General features: G+C 35.0%; 1 protein-coding gene across 1 annotated transcript in view; it reads left to right on the forward strand.

Annotated features, from left to right (window-relative positions):
• LOC129809592 (potassium voltage-gated channel protein eag) overlaps window positions 1-16,502 on the forward strand; it is a 99,154-nt gene extending 82,652 nt beyond the window's left edge. Inside the window, exons 11-16 of the mRNA XM_055859544.1 lie at window positions 681-880; window positions 961-1,111; window positions 6,222-6,531; window positions 6,618-6,819; window positions 6,883-7,161; window positions 14,589-16,502. Coding sequence (XP_055715519.1) covers window positions 681-880; window positions 961-1,111; window positions 6,222-6,531; window positions 6,618-6,819; window positions 6,883-7,161; window positions 14,589-15,386 — 1,940 coding nt within the window. The 3' untranslated portion in view covers window positions 15,387-16,502. The remainder of the gene's footprint in view (window positions 1-680; window positions 881-960; window positions 1,112-6,221; window positions 6,532-6,617; window positions 6,820-6,882; window positions 7,162-14,588) is intronic.
• Window positions 16,503-21,921: the final 5,419 nt, after the last annotated feature.

A 21,921-nucleotide genomic window follows, 5' to 3' on the forward strand; every position in this document is an offset into this window, starting at 1 on the left:
CACAAAGAACATACTTCAATGATGATTGTTCTCAATTGTCATCATTTGATGAGTGTTTATATACCAGAAGGGCATGTGTATTTCAAAGGAATAATTTCCACTCTGTTGAATCTCAATTAAAGTGGTGTAATGTGAGAAATGAGTAGGATTACATATCCTGAGATTCACATGTTCTTCTTCATAGTAATTATAAGGTCGGTGAACTTCAAAATCCGCTCTCGTATTGAGTAAAGGAATTAGGCTCAAGCGAAAGTTTGCCTGATGCTTAAAAGACATTGGCTCATTCTTAGAATGAGGATTTTGTTTTTCACCTCCAGAACAAAATAGCATTGATTTCTTCAATAGCTCGGGTACTGGCCCATTGTAATTGGCACTCGGCTATTTGATCTACTTTTTTTCGTTCTTTTTTCTTCTTTTCTGTTTTTAATTCTCGTACAATATAAGCAATGGGGATAGAAACCGATCCTCATTATCGCCTTTCCTGCTTCTCACACGCTATGATAGGCACTTTATAACACATTTATGCGCCTAAGTTATAACTGAATTTAGTTTTGAAATATAAGATCAGCAAAATTAATCTGGGGATTGATATCCTCTTTCTGGCATCCCTCTTTTTTCTTCTTTTACTCCTCCTTGTCTTGTGTTGCTTCTTCACGCCGCAATAACCAAAAAAAAAACAGCCCTGCTCTACGCAACAATCTTTGGTCATGTTACCACCATCATTCAGCAAATGACATCAGCTACGGCCAAGTATCATGACATGTTGAACAACGTAAGGGAGTTCATGAAGCTCCATGAAGTCCCCAAGGCGCTGAGTGAGCGTGTCATGGATTACGTGGTCTCAACTTGGGCCATGACGAAGGGCCTCGACACAGAGAAGGTAAGTCCAAAGTGCCGCCCCATGTCTCTAGGTGGGAGCGGCTGGCAATTCGAGCTTTCTTCATATAGATTGACACGCAGGTCCTCAACTACTGCCCCAAAGACATGAAAGCTGACATCTGTGTCCACCTCAATCGGAAGGTCTTCAATGAACATCCGGCCTTTCGCCTTGCTTCCGACGGGTGTCTCCGTGCCCTCGCCATGCACTTCATGATGTCCCATTCAGCACCGGGTAAGGCCAATCTTATTCCACTTTTGCAATTTATTCTTTCTAAATGGAAATTCTACATAAACTTGTATATATATTTAGTCCTACGTCTTCTCTAGTTTGGAATTTCCATCACTTTGACTTTTTATCCCTCTAACTTCTTCCTGCATGCAGTTTCTTGGGTGAAAACTCCTAAAACATCCAACTCTCGTGAGATTACCACAAAGATTTATGATACAGGGAGAGTGAAGCTCATTATAAAGTTAAATTCGATTGCTGAATGATGGTTGGCCTTCTTTTTATAGGTACTCCAAACTTGGTCAATTTGAATCACTACTGGTGATATTAAATTTTGATAGATGATTTGTAATTTCAAAATTGTTTCCTCACAAAAAAATATCGGATAATGAAAAATATATTCTATTCGTCGTATCTTATGGTTTACGATCTTGATGATTTTGTTAAATATTGAAAAGATACAAAACAGGAGCTATAAAATTAAGGAAATTTTTAACCCTTTAAGGACTAATGAGTCTACAGTAATGCAATACAGAAAAAGGTTTGATTTAACTCTTTAAGGGCGAATGGGGTACCGGTATCCCAAAAATAAAACTAATTTTTCGGACTATTTAGTCAAAAAAAAATCGTTTTTCGTATAGTCGGTAGTCGGGCAAATTTAGTGCAGCAAGTTATGCAAGGAAAATTTGACATCGCGTCGATTTTGATTATATTTTTGCACAGTATCTTTTCTAATTTGATTTATGGGTGACAAGTCATTTTCCTAGATATTTACACTATTTAAATAAATGATGTTTGAAAAAAAATAATCTAAAAATTTTAAATTCAGTAACCGTTAAGATGCGTGTTTCAAAGTATCTCCCCTGTGTCAATTAACAGATTTTTCCTTTCATAATAATCATTTATTAATCTGCATAAGACTGATTCCAAAATGTCAACATTATATTTTTAATATTTCTAGTACATTGTCTGCTTCGATTGGGATATTCTTTATGAATATTTGATGAGACTTTAATGAATATTAGTGCTTTATCCGAGTCAAATAAGATTATAAATAACACGAAGTGATTTGTTACATTTTTGAAAAATTCTTTTGATACTGAGGTTTCTATAAATAAATATTGAGTATCATATTTCAAAAGCAATAAATTACCTCAATTACCTCAAAGGGTCCGATATTGCAAACTGTCCGAAATTTGCCACATTTTCTTTATATTCCTGTTACTTTAGAACCGGCAAGTAAAAAAAAACAACTTGGAGTAAACTTCCATATCGAAAAACTACTTCCGAATGTGGGTATATATTTTATAAGATAAAATGTTGATCTCCCGTTCTGAAGCAGATTTCCGCAACGGATTTAGAGAAATTATTTGCTTTAGGGCTTTTTACATTCAGGTGAAACCGCTTACAATGTGGTACAAATCGATAATTTAGTTTCTATTTAAAATGCTATTTGCATCAATTTATGATGATTTTGATCGGCTTTGATGTGGTTCAAGAAATCCATTTGAATTTCTGTTAAAGCATTTTGAAACTTTTAACTATCTATCAACAAAAGCAAAATAATCTATTTGATTGCATTTGATCATTTGGAAAACATCCATCGCCCACAAATTCGCCAAAATATTTTGCGGTTTACTCACAAACAACCGGTATTTTCGATGTCATCTGTATCAATTTTCGTATCAAATTCAGTTGAAATTATTGAAAATATATTCCAATGCAATTTGCATCTATTGCGACAATTTGTGTAAATTTGGCCTACAAAAAAAAGTTTGTCACATTTTGATAAGCTCCCTTATTTGCGTTGGTATATATGTTTCAACAAAGAGGTAATTAATTCATAATGCGAAATATATTCACTGGCATAAAATGCTCCCCTGAAATGGAAATTAATTCAAGCAATATAGCGAATACCGTACCGTAATTAAGGATATATCTGAAAACTTTCATCCTTCCTCTGCCATTTAGTTTGAGAATCAATAGTTTGAGGTTGAATACAAATTATAACTTTTCAGAGGATTTTCTCAAGTGACATCCTTTTCATATTCGTCAAATTCAAGAATACTATATGGCAATTTCTCTTGTGATTATACCATATGTGACTGACAATTTGCAATGTTGCGTCGAAAGGGGTTCAATTAACTCGACACGGTGGCAAGATCGATAATTGCATTTGTGGGAATTTCATAACAGAGATGACGGTGAATTTGAGTGTTGATAGACACGGAAAGAAAAATTTGCTAAAACAGCAAATGTGATTGTGGTAACAGCAAAAAATTATGTAATTAATATTAAAAAAGAAAATTCTAAAACTGTTTGAAAATTGATCAAAAGCTCCTTAGATACTGTTTATTACATAAAGATCTTTCAACTAGTACACTCAAAAAACAAGTGCAAAATTTATACCCCAGGCACATCTACGACTTAAGCCGAGAAACGGCTTAACGTAATTATAATCAAATTAAATTATTTGATTTAATTCCTAATTAAGCCGTCTCTCGGCTTAAGTCGTAAGTATGTCTAGGGCATTACCTAGATCGCTGTAAAACTAACCCTTTGTTGTTGCAAAAACCAATTAAGGTAAAGTACCCTGTAGTCGGCCGGTTTCTCAACTCGGCCAGTGCGACTATTTATTCAATTTACTTAGATTTGTTATAATATGGTCTTACCGATTTAACATTAGAAGGTGTATTATATTATATATAACGTAAATCAGTGAAAATTTCATAGAAATTGACTATAAAACGTTAAAAAATTGGTTAAATAATTCAACTGGCCGAGTTGAGGAACTGGCCGACTAGAGGGTACTTTACCTTAATTCTTCTATTTAAATTCGGTGAAATATTCAGAGAAGTTACTTTAGCTCTTTTCAGAGTAAGACTTATTCTTTTCGCTCTGAAATTTGCATAAAAAAAGGAGTTAAAATTACTGTTATTTTTTGTCGAAACAACATAAATCAAAATGAAAAAATATTATTAGTCTATTCTGTTTATTCTATTTTTCCTTTTTTTAATTTCTTTATTTTTTCACCTTGATTACTTTTTAAACTTCTTAAATTTATTTTAATTTTAATATGAACTCGTGATTCAGATTTGCAAAATACTAGCACATGATGTGTCCTTTGAAATACTCTCAAGTGCAAATTCTATTTGATTATGTAGAGAAAAGTGCCCATGCTTTACACAGTCCTAAGCTTTACAGTGACTAAATTTTTCTTATGTTTCTCAATAAATGTGACTCATCTCTTCTATATTTTGAAAACTAGGGGAAAGTGTCTTGTGTTTAAAATATATTGCAGAATCGTATTTATTCAGAAATATAGGAAAAATTTAGTCATTGTAAAGCTTGGGACCATGCAAAGCATGGGCACTTTCCCTATATGAATTTTGCAATACGAAAATCATCTCGACTGAAGTATATTCTCAAATCGAAAACATTTGAATTTGAGAATACTACTTTAGTCGAGATGAAATTTTTCATCAAATGAGAGATCGTTACATCGATATCTGTCGAGTTTAGGGGCGTAGTGAAGAGAGAACAGGGAGTGGCTATTGCCTCCCTCTTTTTAAACGATATTCAAACAAATAATAAAAAAAACATAACACCCAAAATAATAAAAGATTTACTGAAATTTAGATTACCATCAGGGTATTTTTGCAGAAGAAAAGCACCTCTATTGTCTCTTGAAAAGTTTGTTGTTGAATCTTATCAGCTTTCCAAAAAGCCCGAAATCATTTTATTTGCAGTTTAAGGGCCTCGACAGACCTGAGGATTAGCCGAAAGACGGCTGAGCGTAATTATATTAGAAATAATCGTCAAACTACATTTCTATCATTTTCCACAAAGTCGTCTCTCGGCTTAAGTCGTAAGTGTGTCTAGGGCATAAGTCTTTTTAATCTAAGAACATTTCTTTTGGGATATAAATCTCAAGAAAAACTGAATTTCCTCGGAGAAAAGCTATAAAAATGCTTCTGTATAATTGTCTAAATCTGACAAAATTATCAAAAACGGTGCAAAACTATATGAAAGACAGTATTTACTCCAATTAAAACCGTTTATTATTTTGCAAGTATTTAAGGTCTTAAGATTTTATTGAGTTTTTAATAAGCTCAAATTAATTAAAATTAAACTAAATTTTTTTTGTGCGATTCATCGGGAAAACTTTTCGCGTTAAATAAACGTTTCCCTCCAATTCCTTAAATATCAAATGACTTCATTTCAAATTTGGCTTCCTCTTACTAAAATCCTAGCTATGTTCTTGCTCGAGTTAATAAAATTTATTCGTGAAATGGTTTTTAACTCTTTTGTTATGGATTTAAATTTGTCAAAGTTAGAACATTTTTTTATGTAGAAATAGAATAGAAATTGTTATTGATATACAAAATAAATACATCAAGTTCATTCACTTTGCCTACAATATTCTTAGCTGGTAATTTTTTAGTGGTCATAATCTTTCAGTTGAAACTATTTTCGACTTTGTGTATAATACTTAATAATTTTCCAAAAATTCTTAAAGTTTGTGTGATATTCAGAACTGTGAACTCAAGATGCGAGAATCCGTGTGAGAAAGTTTCACTTGTGGAAGCAGGAATCTTAAGAAGTTAGCAATTTTTTTTTGTAGGATTTGCATATGATTTACGTTCTTATACAAATCCCCACATCTAAAATATTTCTGTAACATGTAAGGAATATTTCTTCTGGTGGGAAAATCGATGGGAAAGACAAATGGAAATGTAAGGTAACTTTTAGCAGTTTCGCAATAAATAAAAGGGAGCCCTGTATGAAGAAAGGCCAAAATGGAAAGTTTATACAAGATACTATGATAATATTGACTCTTTTCCCCGTCCAACAATTATTTTTGACCTTTTCGTTGTTATTTTTTTCACCCAACATTGTTCTGTCTCTGACTATTTGCCAATTTATTGTTTCAAAATTAATTTTCATCTTGATTTTCTTGATATATTTTCTCATCATCGTATAAATGCCCATTTCGCTTACTCATATTGATCCTGTGGTGCTTTTGCCCATGTAATTTTTCCTGAAGAACTTGATTGATTGCCATTTGGGTGGGTATTTCTCCACGTGTCGGCAATAATTCCCATCAATTTCGCAGGAGATCTCCTCTATCACACGGGAGAGAGTATTGATAGTCTCTGCTTCATTGTGACGGGGAGTCTTGAGGTGATTCAAGACGATGAAGTTGTTGCAATATTGGGCAAAGGTGATGTCTTCGGTGATCAATTCTGGAAGGATTCGGCTGTTGGACAAAGTGCTGCCAATGTCAGAGCACTCACTTATTGTGATCTGCATGCCATAAAGCGAGATAAGCTGCTGGAAGTACTGGATTTTTATCAGGCTTTTGCTAATAGCTTCGCAAGAAATTTAGTTTTAACATACAATTTAAGACATCGCCTTATATTTAGGTAAGTCAAAAAAAACTTTCAATGTTAATCCTTTGTGGGGTAAAAGCTTAGGAAGGGTGTCAAAAGAAACTTTGTCGACAATGCAGAAAAGTAGCGGATGTTAAGAGAGAGAAGGAGTTGGCAGAGAGACGTAAGAATGAGCCACAACTTGCCACAAATCAGGATCACTTGGTGCGGAAAATATTCTCAAAGTTTAGGAGAACGCCACAAGCAACATCTGAGTCAAAAGACGGAAATGCAACACAAAGTGATGCTGAGAAGGGCGATGCTGAGACAGACCGAGGAAAGGTGACTCCTCCGCAGCCATCCACACAAAAGTTTGAAGTATTCTCAAGACTCCTTCCATCACAGCTTCCGGCCAAGTTGACCCTCACGGAGGACAGTCGAGTCTTGGGTTCAGTACCGTCGCCATCACCCTCACCGTCGCCTTCATCGGGTCCACCGTCGGCACGTGGAACCAGAGCCAGCAAGTGGGGACGTCTTCTGGGCAGTTCCAGTGTTGATTCTGCTAGTGAAACCAGCACCAAAGTGGCTGTCTCGAGGAGTCTCAGTGCCCGCGAGAGTCTCAGGGAGAGCGCTCAAGGCAGGCAGAGCAGTACGTCCAGTAGTAATGGCGGGCAAGGAAATAAGGTAACAAGAATTATAATTTTTTCTTATTCTCATTCACCTCTAAAAGAGTGTTTTAAAGTCTTAATATTCTCGAAAACTATCTGCAAATTGTTTTATTATCAAACACGTTCAAGAAGTTGTCCCTGCAAAAATCTGCTCCTGTACTCCAATGACCTTTATTCATTCATTCTACACATTCTACAGTTTTATCTTATTTGAACTTTAAAAACTTCTGTTGAAAGTAAATTCTATAAATCTCAAAAGCGTTCTTTTGGGTCATTTGCCAAAAAAGAAGTTGGGCAGATTCAGATAGGTGAAATTTATTTGAGACGAACTATTCAAGCTAACCAAGTCAAGCTAGTACTAAATGCTTTGAATATTAGTTACTTAAAATTATAGAACACAGTTTCGAAAGTCATGCACACCTGAAATTAATCCACCCCATTTCTATCCAAAAGAAAATAGCTGAACTTAGATTTATTGTTATTAAACGTTTGGAAAATGAGTCTTTAAAGTAACTTCAGGTATCTGAACTTACCCCACCGTTCACTATCGAGTTTTGAAGCTTTTCAACAATAGAAATGCATAGAGAGATAGGGTGGTATGGCATATCATCGTGGAAACACGGAATCCAGAAGGACTATTAATACCTTTGGGGACTTGAAATGCATAAAAATACTTTAGTAGATTTAGTTTTATTTTTATATACTAATCCAATTTTCAAAGTCGTTTTTAATCACTTTTATAATTGCTTTGAGTTTCAGAAAGGTCATAAAATGAAAAGACTAGTAACAAGCCTAGAATAGCTTATTGTAGATGAGATTCTTAGAGCCACCTCAAATGCATGCAAATTCAAATGTATAGTAATTTTTAGTCAAAGTCATGAAATAATGCAATTTTTTTTCAAAACCATAAAACCCAGAATTATGATTAATTCTGCATATTTTGTTTAACAAAAATCAGTCAACAATGTACGGTTTCGTTTGGATACTACCAACTCGTAACGTCTAGTAACCTTTCCAAACCCCGAGTATTAGGTGAGATTCTTAACAATCTCACCTACTATAATCCTAACAAAATTTCATGTCGTCCGATCGACCTCAAATTTAGCCAAAATGTGTTTCGCCACTTCCTGATTCCGAATATATATGTGGCTAAGTTACGTTCCCGGCCGGCCGGCCGGCCGGCCGCTCTTTGGAGCTTAATAGCTCCTAAACTAAAAAAGATATCGACTTGCGGTTTTCGGCAAAGGTTATATATCGGGTGAAAATTGCAACTTGGTGCATTGACCCCCCACCCCCCACCCCTCCTTCCGCCATTTTGAAGACCCCCCTTTATTTGTTTTCTCAATAGCTCCGTCCCTATGGCATCGAGCGGGCTCAAATTTTAGTATGTTATAGCTGGGCCTTAGAGCTTTCCATCAATACCAAACTTAAGGTCCCCCGACCCCCCTGACCCGAGCTATAAGGGTCCAAAAAAAATTTCTTAAAATGGCCATAACTCCGGTTCTAATTGTCAGAATTTAAAAAGTGAGGGCTTTTTGGAAAGCTCTCGTGAAATGCCACTTCCCCTTCTAACATCGCAAGTTCATAAAACCACCGCTAGGGGCGCTTTTTTTTAAAAGAAAATTTTTAAATCTTAAAAGTTAAATAACTCAAAAATTCCATTGTGCATCGGGCTGAAAATTTAGTATGTTGTAGCCGTTGATTATACCTATCAAACAAAAAAAACCTTAAGTCGATCCATAACCCCTGACCCGAGCTATAAGGGGTCAAAGTTCGAACATTGACCGGCCTCTATCTCCGGTTCTAATTAACATAGCGGCCTAAATTTTACCTTTTTGGTTTCGTCTCGATGAGCACTTGCAGATGGGAGTTCAAAAATTCACCACAGGTGGCGCTGTGATAGCGTCAAAATTCATCGAAATTCAAAGTCACTTTTCTCAAAAACGGCATTGTGCAAGTTAATGAAATTTTAGTATGTTGTAGTCCAGTCTAGGACGTTTCCAAAATGGTGCGTATGCGCGCTGTGGTTTCAATAGAACCGGAGATATGAGGGGTCAAAGTTCACGAAATTCAAAAAATCATATCTCCGGTTCTATGTGACCAATTTTGATGAATGAGGGCTTAAACGAAAGATCTCACCAAATGCTACAACTTTCTAGAATATTTGAACTTCGTGGGACCAACACCAGGGGCGCCACAGTCGAAAAACCAATTTCAATATCACATAACCTCAATTATCTCGACTGTCGCTGAACCGATTTTGATGATTACTTCAACATAATTGTAGAGGACATTTGTCTCTACATTTCGTCCATACATCATTTTCCGCTCAGACTACGCTATCACTCCGATTTTGTCGTTTAAGTGTGAAAAAAATGATTTTTCCCATAATAACGCTTTGAAATGCCTCAGATGCCAATTTGACTGCCTCTACTCCACCGAGACACTTAAAATAGGGTTTTAAATGGAAAGTCCCACAAAATACAACAATTCCTTGATATAGTTGAAGTTCAACAAATGACTACTTGGGGCACTCTGGATGAAAAAACGAGTTAAGAAACAAAAAACCTCGCTTATCTTGGCTTCTGAGTAATCGATGAGTTCAAGTTCTACGGCAAAATTATAGAGAACATTCTGGTCTACATTTCACCCATATAACACTTTTCTGTCAGTTCATCCAAATCCTTGATATTTTGGTTTAAATACAAAATTTGTATAATTTCACGAATTTGATTCAAGATAACTGAATGGCGTCTCCCTACTTCAGCATCAAATCGAATTTGCATGCACTCCGAGTTAGCTCACGTTAAGAATCTCACCTACATAAGCCGGTTAGGATTATCTGTCCCTTTTTTTCATAATTGATTATTAATAATGATCGCAAGAGTAAATTCTTTCGAGTTTTTTTCAATTTCTTTTTTTTCGGTACGCCAACAAATTAATTTAACTTCACTATGCGACCAATGACGGAATCTTCTCTAGAAATGGTCACTCTTTCCCGAAATTTTCGAGTTTTATTGTGAAATTTGTAAGTTTGGTAATAAAGTTTTATTGCCTTGATGATTTTCTTCCTTGAACAATTCAATTTACGAGCAATTTGTAAGTTGTCATATCCTTTTTCACGTTAAGCCTGTACATGGCACCGAAATGTTTTATTTGTGCTTTTTACGTGCACATAGCTTTAAATCACAAGAGAATAGATCACAAAATTTCAGGAAATTCGTAAAGAATTTAAGAAAATTGTTAATTGTAGATTTGAGTTAAATTTGAACTTTTACTATCAGAAATAATAAAAGTGTGCTATTTAAGTGATCTGCACGAATTGCCACTATACATAGAATGATAAAAACGATAAAAAGATATGATTTTTACAGATATAAATGTCAAATACTTATCCTTTTTATATAACATATAATAGGCAATTAGGCATTATATTTTCTAAAATAAGGACAGCATCAAATAAATTAATATTGAAATGCATAATAAAACATTGTATATGAATTTCAAAAGTGTGCCATTATTATGATAGGTGCTCTAAATGTCGTCTAAAATTATCTGAGAATTTCTCAAAAGTAATCATCAAATCCGGTAACTCTTTAAGGTCGATTTAGTTATAAAAATAATAAATGCCTTTTTTTGACAAATTTACAACTTCAAGATACATTTAACACACGTGTTAAAACGTTGCATTTTTTTTAACCTAGAATTAATTCATTTTTTAATTTTTCAAAAAAATCCAAAAATTTTCAAAAAAAAATTTGTTTTTGAGAAACTTAAAGAAAACAAAAAAAAACATAATTAGTACATTTATTAAATATGATTTAAAGCTTTATTTTTGTCAATAAAAGGCATTTTTATTTGAAAATCAAAAAAAAAATATTTTTTTTCAAAAACGGGAGATCAAAATTTTTTGATTTTTTAACTGTTTATAAGTATTGTGGAATACTGTATTCCCTGAAAAATTGAATTCAAAATTTTGAGTTTAACTGGTATTTTTCCTTTTTTGAAAATGTTGTAAAAATTTGAATATTTTTTTAAAAAAATAAGCACAAAAGTGGAAGCTCGCCTTTTCAGGGAACGTAGTACTCAATGTTACTGATCAACAGTAAAAAAATGAAAATTTTTGAGAATGGGGTTTTTGAGAAAAATTAATTTTTAAATTTAAAAAAAAATTCAAAAAACCGTTACAAAAAAACTTGAGCAGATAATGCGAAAACTCGTATATCGTTTTAAAGAGTATAAAATTATCTTTCAAATAAAAAAAAGAGTAAGAAGAAATCTCAACCCGTTCGCGAGATAGAGCATTTTGAAATATTTGCCAAAAATCTCAATTGACGAATGAAGCGCGAGACGCCATCTTTGGCGCCATGTATTTCCGGCTAGAATTTTTTTTTGGGCGAAAATAAATAACGGTATATTATTTGATCGTGTATTTTAACATATGTAAAATTCAGAAACATCTGAGACCATGAAGGGTACCCCTATGGTCGTCTTGAGATGTATTGGCCCACCTGTACTTTTTTACATCCTGTGCGAGACTTTTCGGTGTGTAACATTGCTGTCCTGGTAATTGTTTGATGTCTCCTTTTACGTATGTTTCATTATCCATCAAGATACACCCACTAAAGTCAGATATCATCTTATCGTGCAGCCTTCGGTGCGATGAGGGGCTGCTTGGGCCATAAAAGTCTTCAGTCCATTCTTCTGTTTGATTTTGTGCGCAAGACTGGGAGAACATTTAAGTTTTTTAGCCATATCACTCACAGATGTCGAAGGATTGTTCTTGTAGCGCATGATCAGCTTTTTCTCCAAATCTCGATCTCAAATACCCCGATTTTTCCACATCCAGGTTTCTGTGCAGTGGTTTTACTGTCGAGGAATCGAAGAATCACCTTCCGGACATTCTAGCGTGAGGTATTTGTGAGTTTTCTAAGGTCCGCATAATTTATTCCAGGATTTTTTAGATAAGTGTACACGATCAGATCCCTTCTCTTTTCCATTATTACAGTGCCCGCTCTCTAATCTGGATCGGCGTAATCCGAACGAGTTATCGACGGTTACATTTAAAATAATTTTGAAGTCATGTATGCATGTGTCTTCTTGTATTAATCTTCTTTAAAACTTTTATTCTAATTCCACAAAAAAAATTTTGTATTATATTTTCGAGACGTTGAACAAATTCAAAAAATCCATCCGAATTACGAAGCGAACATCTGTCAGATTGTCTCCCAATCATCCGGATTACAAAACGGGCACTGTATTTCGTATCTCAGTGAAAGATGAACAGAATTTAATGAGAGTTTTACCAAATAAAAGGTAAAAACACGTGCTACAATGTTTACATACAACGAAAATGCAGAGCTAGTGACAACTGTAATAAAAATATCAAATCATTTGGAACAATCTTGTCGTGCACACGATTTAATCCCAATTCATTACTTTATAACCATTTTTTCAATTTTTTCAATTATCAAATTCCTCTGAAATTGTTTTCAAGAGATAGAATAAGAAGAGACACAAATAACTCACTTGACAAACGTTTGGCGGCGATAAGGTTACAAAAAATCTCTGAAATGCGACAAAATATTTTCTTCTCTATTTTATCCTTATTAGCAGATCGTGTCCCTTCTTGTATTTTGTACTTTTGCATTCCTTATTAATCAAAATAATGTTGTACAAAAGGATTTTTCTCAAACTTATCCTGAATTTTGGGACAGCTCAAAAGAATATGAGTCTTCCAGCTCAAAATTTCATCCCAATGTTTTTGTTGTAATATCGACAATTATTCACAATTAACCCAAATAACTGTATTCAAATAAATGATTAAAAGGATTTTCTTGTGAAAATGACTTAACTCTAAGGAATTAAACGATTTTCACATTAAAAACCTCTTATTTTCTCTATGTGAATTTTCGCGGCATTTCGAAGAATCCCAACTGGCACCACCAAATTCACTTCTTTATTAAGAAATCAAAAATTAAGAACTCGTGTCAGGACTTATTGTCACTCTACTCTGTACTATTTGGTATACGAAATTCGAACACGTATCCTTATCGAAAAACGCAGATTAATGAAAAAATGTTGTATTATTTAGATTTTATTGGATGCATTAAATAAATTTCAACATTTTGACAAAAGTATCAATAGGGGTTTCCTGTCGAAGTGGTGTTCCTTCGACCCTAAGGCCGTCTTCAGACTAGAGGTTTAGCCCAGTTCCAGAAGGTCTCAAAATCTTAAAAACAACCAATTAATTTGGTTCTTTAGAATCCAATAGATTATTTGGGTTTTATAATACAATTCTAAGTCAAAATTTTATGGAAAATCTTGATTGATGAGAAGTTAGAGAAGTTATGCTATGTGGCTAAGTCTTAGGTCTGAAGCCCGTATAATTGTAATCAAGATCGCTTCAAGCTAGAAAGTCAAAGCATCCAAAATCTAAAAATTGTTGCATTTTGATGTATTTTCTGTGACTACTACTCAAAATGATCATGTCTCATTTCGTATTAATTTACGGAAAGCTCATTTTCGTAAGGTCAAGCATTCTGCAGAGCTGACACGCTTCACCATCTCGTATTTCTCCTAAATATTCATTTTCCTTCCTGTCTCATATTTATTGAGAATTTGCATATCGATTACCAGTAGTTTAAATATATATGTATAGCACAAAAAGGTGGCGAAGTGGAAAAATTCTTGGAATAAGTCAAACGTGTGTATTCGATTCAGAAATTCAGAGCTATACGTGAATTGGTTTCGTAAAACGTTTATTTTTTGCACTTCAAGTGAACCGTGCGGAAGGTGAAAGCAACTATCGGGTATTACTACTTTAAAAAACTCACAATCACAAGTTTGTGTATTTTGCAAAAACTTTTCCACTTGGACAAATTCTTTACCGTTTGAAATTCTATTGAGATAATTATTTATATGTATAATTGAAATATTAGAAAAGTTCAATTTTAATTTCAAAGTCGGTGGATTTTGTATGATTCTCGGAATTTCACACAAAGCTGCTACAATAAGTCAATTTAACTTTTGCTTTCGATGGGATTATAATAATTAATTCTCATTGTTTTCTGGACTGGAGTCATTAGCTTTTAAACTTTTGCTATATATGTACACATAGGAAAGAAAGTTTGGTGTTCTTCAAAGAAGAAGAATTGTTTGTGCTCTTGAAATTTCTCAAGAAAGACATATGTAAGGAAATACAAAGCAGCTTCAAAGCTTTATCGTGAGGGATTGAGCTTTTCGTGGAGGGAGAGCCGTTTTATTTTGGTCGTGAGAAATCTCTGCCTAGAGGTTTGAGTTTAGTCCACAAGAGCGTATCCTTATTTTTGGTCGAGGCGGTAATTCTCGCAGAATCCTATTTTGAGACTGAGAGGAGCTTAGCATATTTATAAGTCCCTTGAGAGGTATAAATAAAACAAAGTGTTTGTATATACCTTGCAGGTATTTCCCAAGACGCCAAAACTGTCACCGGGTCCGGCATCGTTGGCTCGTCAGGACACTATTGACGAGGGTGGTGAGGTAGATCCATCACCACCGCGTGATCGGCCACCGCTGCATGTGGAGCGTGAGCAGAGGTCATCACTGGAGCGACAGCCAACGGAGCGAGATCGTCTGCTGGATCCGGCATTGATGGCACAGAAGGAGCGGGAAAGATTGGAGAGGAATCTGTCGTTGGAACGGGAGCGCCAAATCGAAATGGCATGCTCTCGTGCCACGACATCAGATACCTACGATACGGGACTGAGGGAACAACCGCCAACGCTAGCACAGAGAGATCTCATTGCTACGGTGCTGGATATGAAAGTGGATGTACGGCTGGAGATGCAGAGAATGTCACAGCGAATTGGGAAGATTGAGGATTTACTGGCGGAGCTGGTGAAGCGACTATCTGCAGATGCTACGACGTCAGGTGCAAGTTCTCCAGCGAGTGGGATGCCTGAGGATGCTGGTCCCATTCCAGTTATTCCCACCACAATCTCCATGGGAACAATTACGACGTCCGTTGTACCACCACCGAGTACGAGTAGCGGTGCTATGGCCACAGTCGCAAATCCTGCTACAAGCCAAGGGACTGGTTCGGGGGGCAATGGCCTGGGTCCGATCCTGCTCCGAAAGCGTCGCTCCAAGAGCAGGAAGGCCCCAGCGCCCCCAAAACAGAGCCCCGAGCAGGCGCGACTGTTGGACCCAGAACCACCCACCGCGCCCCCAGCCACCACCCGCAAACGCGAGTTTCTCTAGCCCAGGATTTTGGTGCGCCATCAGAGTGACAATAGTGGTGGTGAGCACTAGAGTCATGGATGGCGCCCCAGACACATCCCCTTTTCCCATCTCTCTCTCTCTCTCTCTAGGGCTGTTTGCTCGGTCTTTCCCTCCCAATTTCTTCTTGCGCGACTGAGCAACTCCTCTACCGGCAATATACTTTTAAGATAAATTAGGGAAACTGCATGTGACCAATTTTTGCTCTAGGTACAACTATACCAAGAGATTTCCATTGTATACATGAAGAAAGTGTTACAGTTCACATGATAACGAAAGAACATAGAGTAGATTGGAGTGGTACAACAGGTACAACTTCCAGAAAAAGAATTATAAGTTCATTAAATATAGCATATTTTAAATCAATTAAGAACTTTTATGTTAATGTCAGATTCACATGATGAGAGGAGGACGTTTGCTCCTGGACCAAAAATTGACGTTAATTGACAACGAACTTAATTGTTTTATTTCCAAGAATTGCTTTAGATTTCTTAGGAAATTCAATTTATTTTTTATAGGAAAAAAAGAAACTAATTTTCCTTTCTCTCTTATTTAGAAAGATCCTGGACAAATTTTGTAGATAAAAATATACAGCAAATTATTTAAATTCCGAAGCTATTACGGAAAAGTCCTTGTCCTTTACTTCTCCTTATATTCTAAAAACAAATACTAAGCAATAGATTTAATCGAATTTTAAGATCTAAATTTCATTACAGCAATTTTCAAAATAATCCAAGACTTTATCTTTTAAAACCAGGGTAAGTGTTCATAATTTGGGACAGCTTTTAATTTTGGACACTTTGAGGGTAAAGTTGGACACTACAAATTGATTTAAATTATGGAATTTCCTTCGAAAATTTCATGAATAGTGTATTCCATCTAGTTATTTATTCATTTTAGAAGATATTATCACTGAATTCGTTCAATTTTCAATATAATTTGAATTACAATTACTGCTTTGTTCGCTTTGTTCCTAACTAAAGAACAGTTTCTAACTAGATGTATGATAAATCTTTGTATTAATTCACATTGAAAGTTATATGTTAATTCGACTGGGAGTAAAATTTCTTAAATGAATTACGTCTAAAAAATAGAAAATTTTTCAAAAATTCACCATTGAAGTTATGTTTCTTATTTTGAACAGTTGTTTTGATTCTCAAAAATTCATAAATTTTTAAATTTCTGTGATAAATTAGGTTAGGGTAAGTGTGCCAAATTTCGGCATAGTTGCATATAAGCACCGAAGTTCTAAGTTTGAAATGCAATAATTTTAATTCATATTGATATCTTTTGTTACTTCCTTTTCGGGAGGGTTGTGTGGAACCTTGAAAACTAGTTTGTCATCTTTGTTTTCTTTAAATCACTTCCTAAAATATTGAAAAATTAATAAAACTGTGGATATTGCTTTGGGTAGTATTCCGGCCACTTTGAGTGAAATACCGGCAGCCTTTTTTCTGGCCACCTTTTGTAATGCAACGGATAGAAGATAGAAAATTTCAAAACGTCATACGGAACGAGTTTAATATTTAGTTTAATACGTTTATATGAACCATAAGCCCTAATATCTTCCGTGTAATTTGTCCTGAATACTTGAAGAGTAGCATCTCAAATTTACGCGCAGATTTCCGTAGCAATATGCCTTTCCTGAACTCTTCAAAGGCTTTTCCACATCATCTTTTTCATAGAACGGATGGTTTTTTTCTCTGGACATTGTAGAACTCACAAATTGAAAAAAAAAACATAAAATAAGTAAGAAATTTAAGAAAGTAAAAGATGTTGCCGGAATAGGCAACACTACTTCACCGGAGAGACGCTCATAAAGTATCTACTTTTTTACGCGAAATATAGAATCCAAATGGGAAATTTTACCCGAAATTTAAAGATTGATTCACTATTAACATAAACAGAAACAATCTTTAATGAAAACTAATAAATTTTCATGAAAAACACCGAAGGAAAACCCTCTGAACTTAACCACAAATCACAAGACTGCTAGAAACACAATCGATCTGTCACATTTTTTGTAAGACTCTTTCCACACTGAGTTTTTACAACGCAATTTAAATTCAAATTATACCTAAAATTTAACGGTCTTTGTGTTAATACATTCTAAAATGAATGAATATTTAAAAGCAAAAGAATTTATTGACTATTTGAAGATTACAATTGGCCGAAATTACACTCAAAGTGGCCGAAATTAGAAGGTGGCCGAAATTTGGCACACTTACCCTATATAATGCTTGCACAAAAACGTGCATCACATTTTCGAAATAGATGTGGTGGAAAAGGTATTAGCAAAGTTGCAGAAGAGTAAGGGAATATGGAATAGTGGAAAGTACTGTGCCTTCGAACGTTCATTCCATCGAATAATGTAAATTTTCTTTTATTTTTTCTAAGAGATTTTACACATTTTGACTAAATATTAATTAGCTTTTTATCAATTATTGATAATTATGTCGTAATAATGTGCAAGTCTTTTAGGAAACATTAAAAAAATCACATTATTCAAAGGCATGTACGTTCAAAGGGAAAGTACTTTCCTCTTCGCTTATTTGGAGTTCCAAAGTTAACTTTATTCAATCAATTTTATGCAAAGTATCCAGAATTCTTGGGACATCAAACAAGTTGTTTTCATAAACACTAAAAGAACTTGGTAAGTTGGGTTCTTGAAATAGACGAGAAAGAGTGCCCTATTACAACGGATAAGCTGTCCAAAATTACAAGCAAGGTGTCCAAAATTACAATCAAATTCATGTCTATATTTTTATGCATTTTTTTTACGTAATACAATTAATTTTAGAAAAAGCAAAGACGATATGTTACTTTTCAAGATTTCAGACAAAAGTTCTGAAAATGAATTAACAAAAGAACTTGAATTTATATTGAAAATATTGCATTTTAAATTCAGGACATTGATGCTTATTTTCACCTTGTCCCAAATTATGAGCACTTCCCGTAGTATATTTTTTCACAAATAAATTAACAATTTTCTTGGGTAGATACTTTTTCTTTTCCTTTGGCGCCCTGATATGACTTCCTTGGAAAGACAAGAATTCGTAATTTTTATCCTATAATAAATTTAAAAAATACATCAATTTGGGTGTTCGTTCAAGGTCTCGCAAATCTGCTCGGTGCTCATTTGCTTCTGTCTCTGTATCTTGGAAAATACTTCGAAACGGTTCATGATTTTTTTTGATATGTTCCTAAATTCCTTGATTAGACTTCCTGAGAATGCTCCATCCTAAAAAAAAATTTAAGTCCCGCCCCTTCGTATTAATATATAAAGTTAACCATGTTTCTAAAAAAGACAGTAGCAAGTGAAGATTCATAAAAGAATAGTTCGCCAAGTGCCTAATAAGACAACTCAAATTGAGATCTTTGTGTTGAAAAATCTTCATTTAGGATGTCTTCATACAGATTTTGGAGAAAGAGCTCTCTTTTCTGGCCTTGTGAGGGGGTGGTCCTTCTCAAGTGGTTTATAAGTGACTTAATGGGTTAATTTTCCCCGCAACGAAGCAGAAAAAGATACATTTTTGACGTTGAAGACTCTTTGAAATTCTTCATGCGGACGAAAATAAGAGTAAAAATGTCTTTTCTTTGACTTACTCAACAATAAAGTTTGCGGAAAGTGGGATTAGAACTGCTCTATTTTAAATGGTGAGGATTTAATCTGAATTCAGATTTAATTTGATTTGATCACAGAGAAAAAAAATACCCTAGAATCAATACTTTTTTGGGATACTTTTGGTATTAAAAGGGCTCCAATACCTCGTGGTATTAAATTCTAGGGTATTTTGGGATTAAATTCAAGAAAATCTCTGTCATTGATTTAATACCATAAAATCATTAAATTTCAATCGCAATGAGTATTGATTCTATCCCATTTTGGTATTGATTCTATCCCATTCTGGTATTGATTCTATCCCATTTTGGTATTGATTCTATCCCATTCTGGTATTGATTTTAATCCCATTTTGGGATCGATTCTATCCCACTTTGGGATTGATTCTATCCCACTCTGGGATTGATTCTATCCCATTTTGGGATTGATTCTATCCCATTTTGGGATTGATTCTATCCCACTCTGGGATTGATTCTATCCCACTCTGGGATTGATTCTATCCCATTTTGGGATTGATTCTATCCCATTCTGGGATTGATTTTAGGGTATTTAGGTATTGATTAAAAAAATATTCCTTGGAATCAATACCTCGTTAGTATTGATTTTAGAGTATTGTGGTATTAATTTTATCCCATCTTGGTATTGATTTCAGGGTGTTTTTATCCCATTTTCCGTATTGATTTCAGGATATTTTTATCCCAATTTTCGTACTAATTTTAGGGTATTTTCATCCTATTTTTTGTATTGATTTTCATCCCCATTTGGTATTGATTTTGGAGTACTCCAAGTATTGATTTTTTCATCCCATTTTGGTATTAATTTCATTCCAATGTAGTATTGATTTTCGCAAAGTCCAACCAAGAATCCATTTTTTTGCATCGGCCGAGATTCGATCTCACAACTTTTCAGCAAATCTTCACTTCAGAGTCGACGCCTTAGCCAGTTGCGCCACGGGACTGCTTGAATTTCCTTTATTACAGCACAATGAGTTTCTAATTTCATCCCATTGTGGGATTAATTTAATATAATTTCAGTATTGACTTTAGAGTACTCCAGTATTGATTCTATCCCACTCTGGGATTAATTCTATCCCACTCTGGGATTGATTCTATCCCATTTTGGGATTGATTCTATCCCATTTTGGGATTGATTCTATCCCACTCTGGGATTGATTCTATCCCACTCTGGGATTGATTCTATCCCATTTTGGGATTGATTCTATCCCATTCTGGGATTGATTTTAGGGTATTTAGGTATTGATTAAAAAAATATTCCTTGGAATCAATACCTCGTTAGTATTGATTTTAGAGTATTGTGGTATTAATTTTATCCCATCTTGGTATTGATTTCAGGGTGTTTTTATCCCATTTTCCGTATTGATTTCAGGATATTTTTATCCCAATTTTCGTACTAATTTTAGGGTATTTTCATCCTATTTTTTGTATTGATTTTCATCCCCATTTGGTATTGATTTTGGAGTACTCCAAGTATTGATTTTTTCATCCCATTTTGGTATTAATTTCATTCCAATGTAGTATTGATTTTCGCAAAGTCCAACCAAGAATCCATTTTTTTGCATCGGCCGAGATTCGATCTCACAACTTTTCAGCAAATCTTCACTTCAGAGTCGACGCCTTAGCCAGTTGCGCCACGGGACTGCTTGAATTTCCTTTATTACAGCACAATGAGTTTCTAATTTCATCCCATTGTGGGATTAATTTAATATAATTTCAGTATTGACTTTAGAGTACTCCAGTATTGATTCTATCCCACTCTGGGATTAATTCTATCCCACTCTGGGATTGATTCTATCCCACTTTGGGATTGATTCTATCCCATTCTGGGATTGATTCTATCCCATCTTGGGATTGATTCTATCCCGCTCTGGGATTTATTCTATCCCATTCTGGGATTGATTCTATCCCATTCTGGGATTAATTCTATCCCATTCTGGGATTGATTCTATCCCATTTTGGGATTGATTCTATCCCACTCTGGGATTGATTCTATCCCACTGTGGGATTAATTCTATCCCACTCTGGGATTGATTCTATCCCACTCTGGGATTGATTCTATCCCATTTTGGGATTGATTCTATCCCATTCTGGGATTGATTCTATCCCACTCTGGGATTGATTCTATCCCATTCTGGGATTGATTCTATCCCATTCTGGGATTAATTCTATCCCATTTTGGGATTGATTCTATCCCATTCTGGGATTGATTCTATCCCACTCTGGGATTGATTCTATCCCATTTTGGGATTGATTCTATCCCATTTTGGGATTGATTCTATCCCATTCTGGGATTGATTCTATCCCATTCTGGGATTAATTCTATCCCATTTTGGGATTAATTCTATCCCATTTTGGGATTGATTCTATCCCATTCTGGGATTGATTCTATCCCACTCTGGGATTGATTCTATCCCATTTTGGGATTGATTCTATCCCATTCTGGGATTGATTCTATCCCATTCTGGGATTAATTCTATCCCATTCTGGGATTGATTCTATCCCATTTTGGGATTGATTCTATCCCACTCTGGGATTGATTCTATCCCACTGTGGGATTAATTCTATCCCACTCTGGGATTGATTCTATCCCACTCTGGGATTGATTCTATCCCATTTTGGGATTGATTCTATCCCATTCTGGGATTGATTCTATCCCATTCTGGGATTGATTCTATCCCACTCTGGGATTGATTCTATCCCATTCTGGGATTGATTCTATCCCATTCTGGGATTAATTCTATCCCATTTTGGGATTGATTCTATCCCATTCTGGGATTGATTCTATCCCACTCTGGGATTGATTCTATCCCATTTTGGGATTGATTCTATCCCACTCTGGGATTGATTCTATCCCATTTTGGGATTGATTCTATCCCAT

This window comes from Phlebotomus papatasi, chromosome 1 (assembly GCF_024763615.1).
Source record: "Phlebotomus papatasi isolate M1 chromosome 1, Ppap_2.1, whole genome shotgun sequence".
NCBI lineage: Eukaryota > Metazoa > Arthropoda > Insecta > Diptera > Psychodidae > Phlebotomus > Phlebotomus papatasi.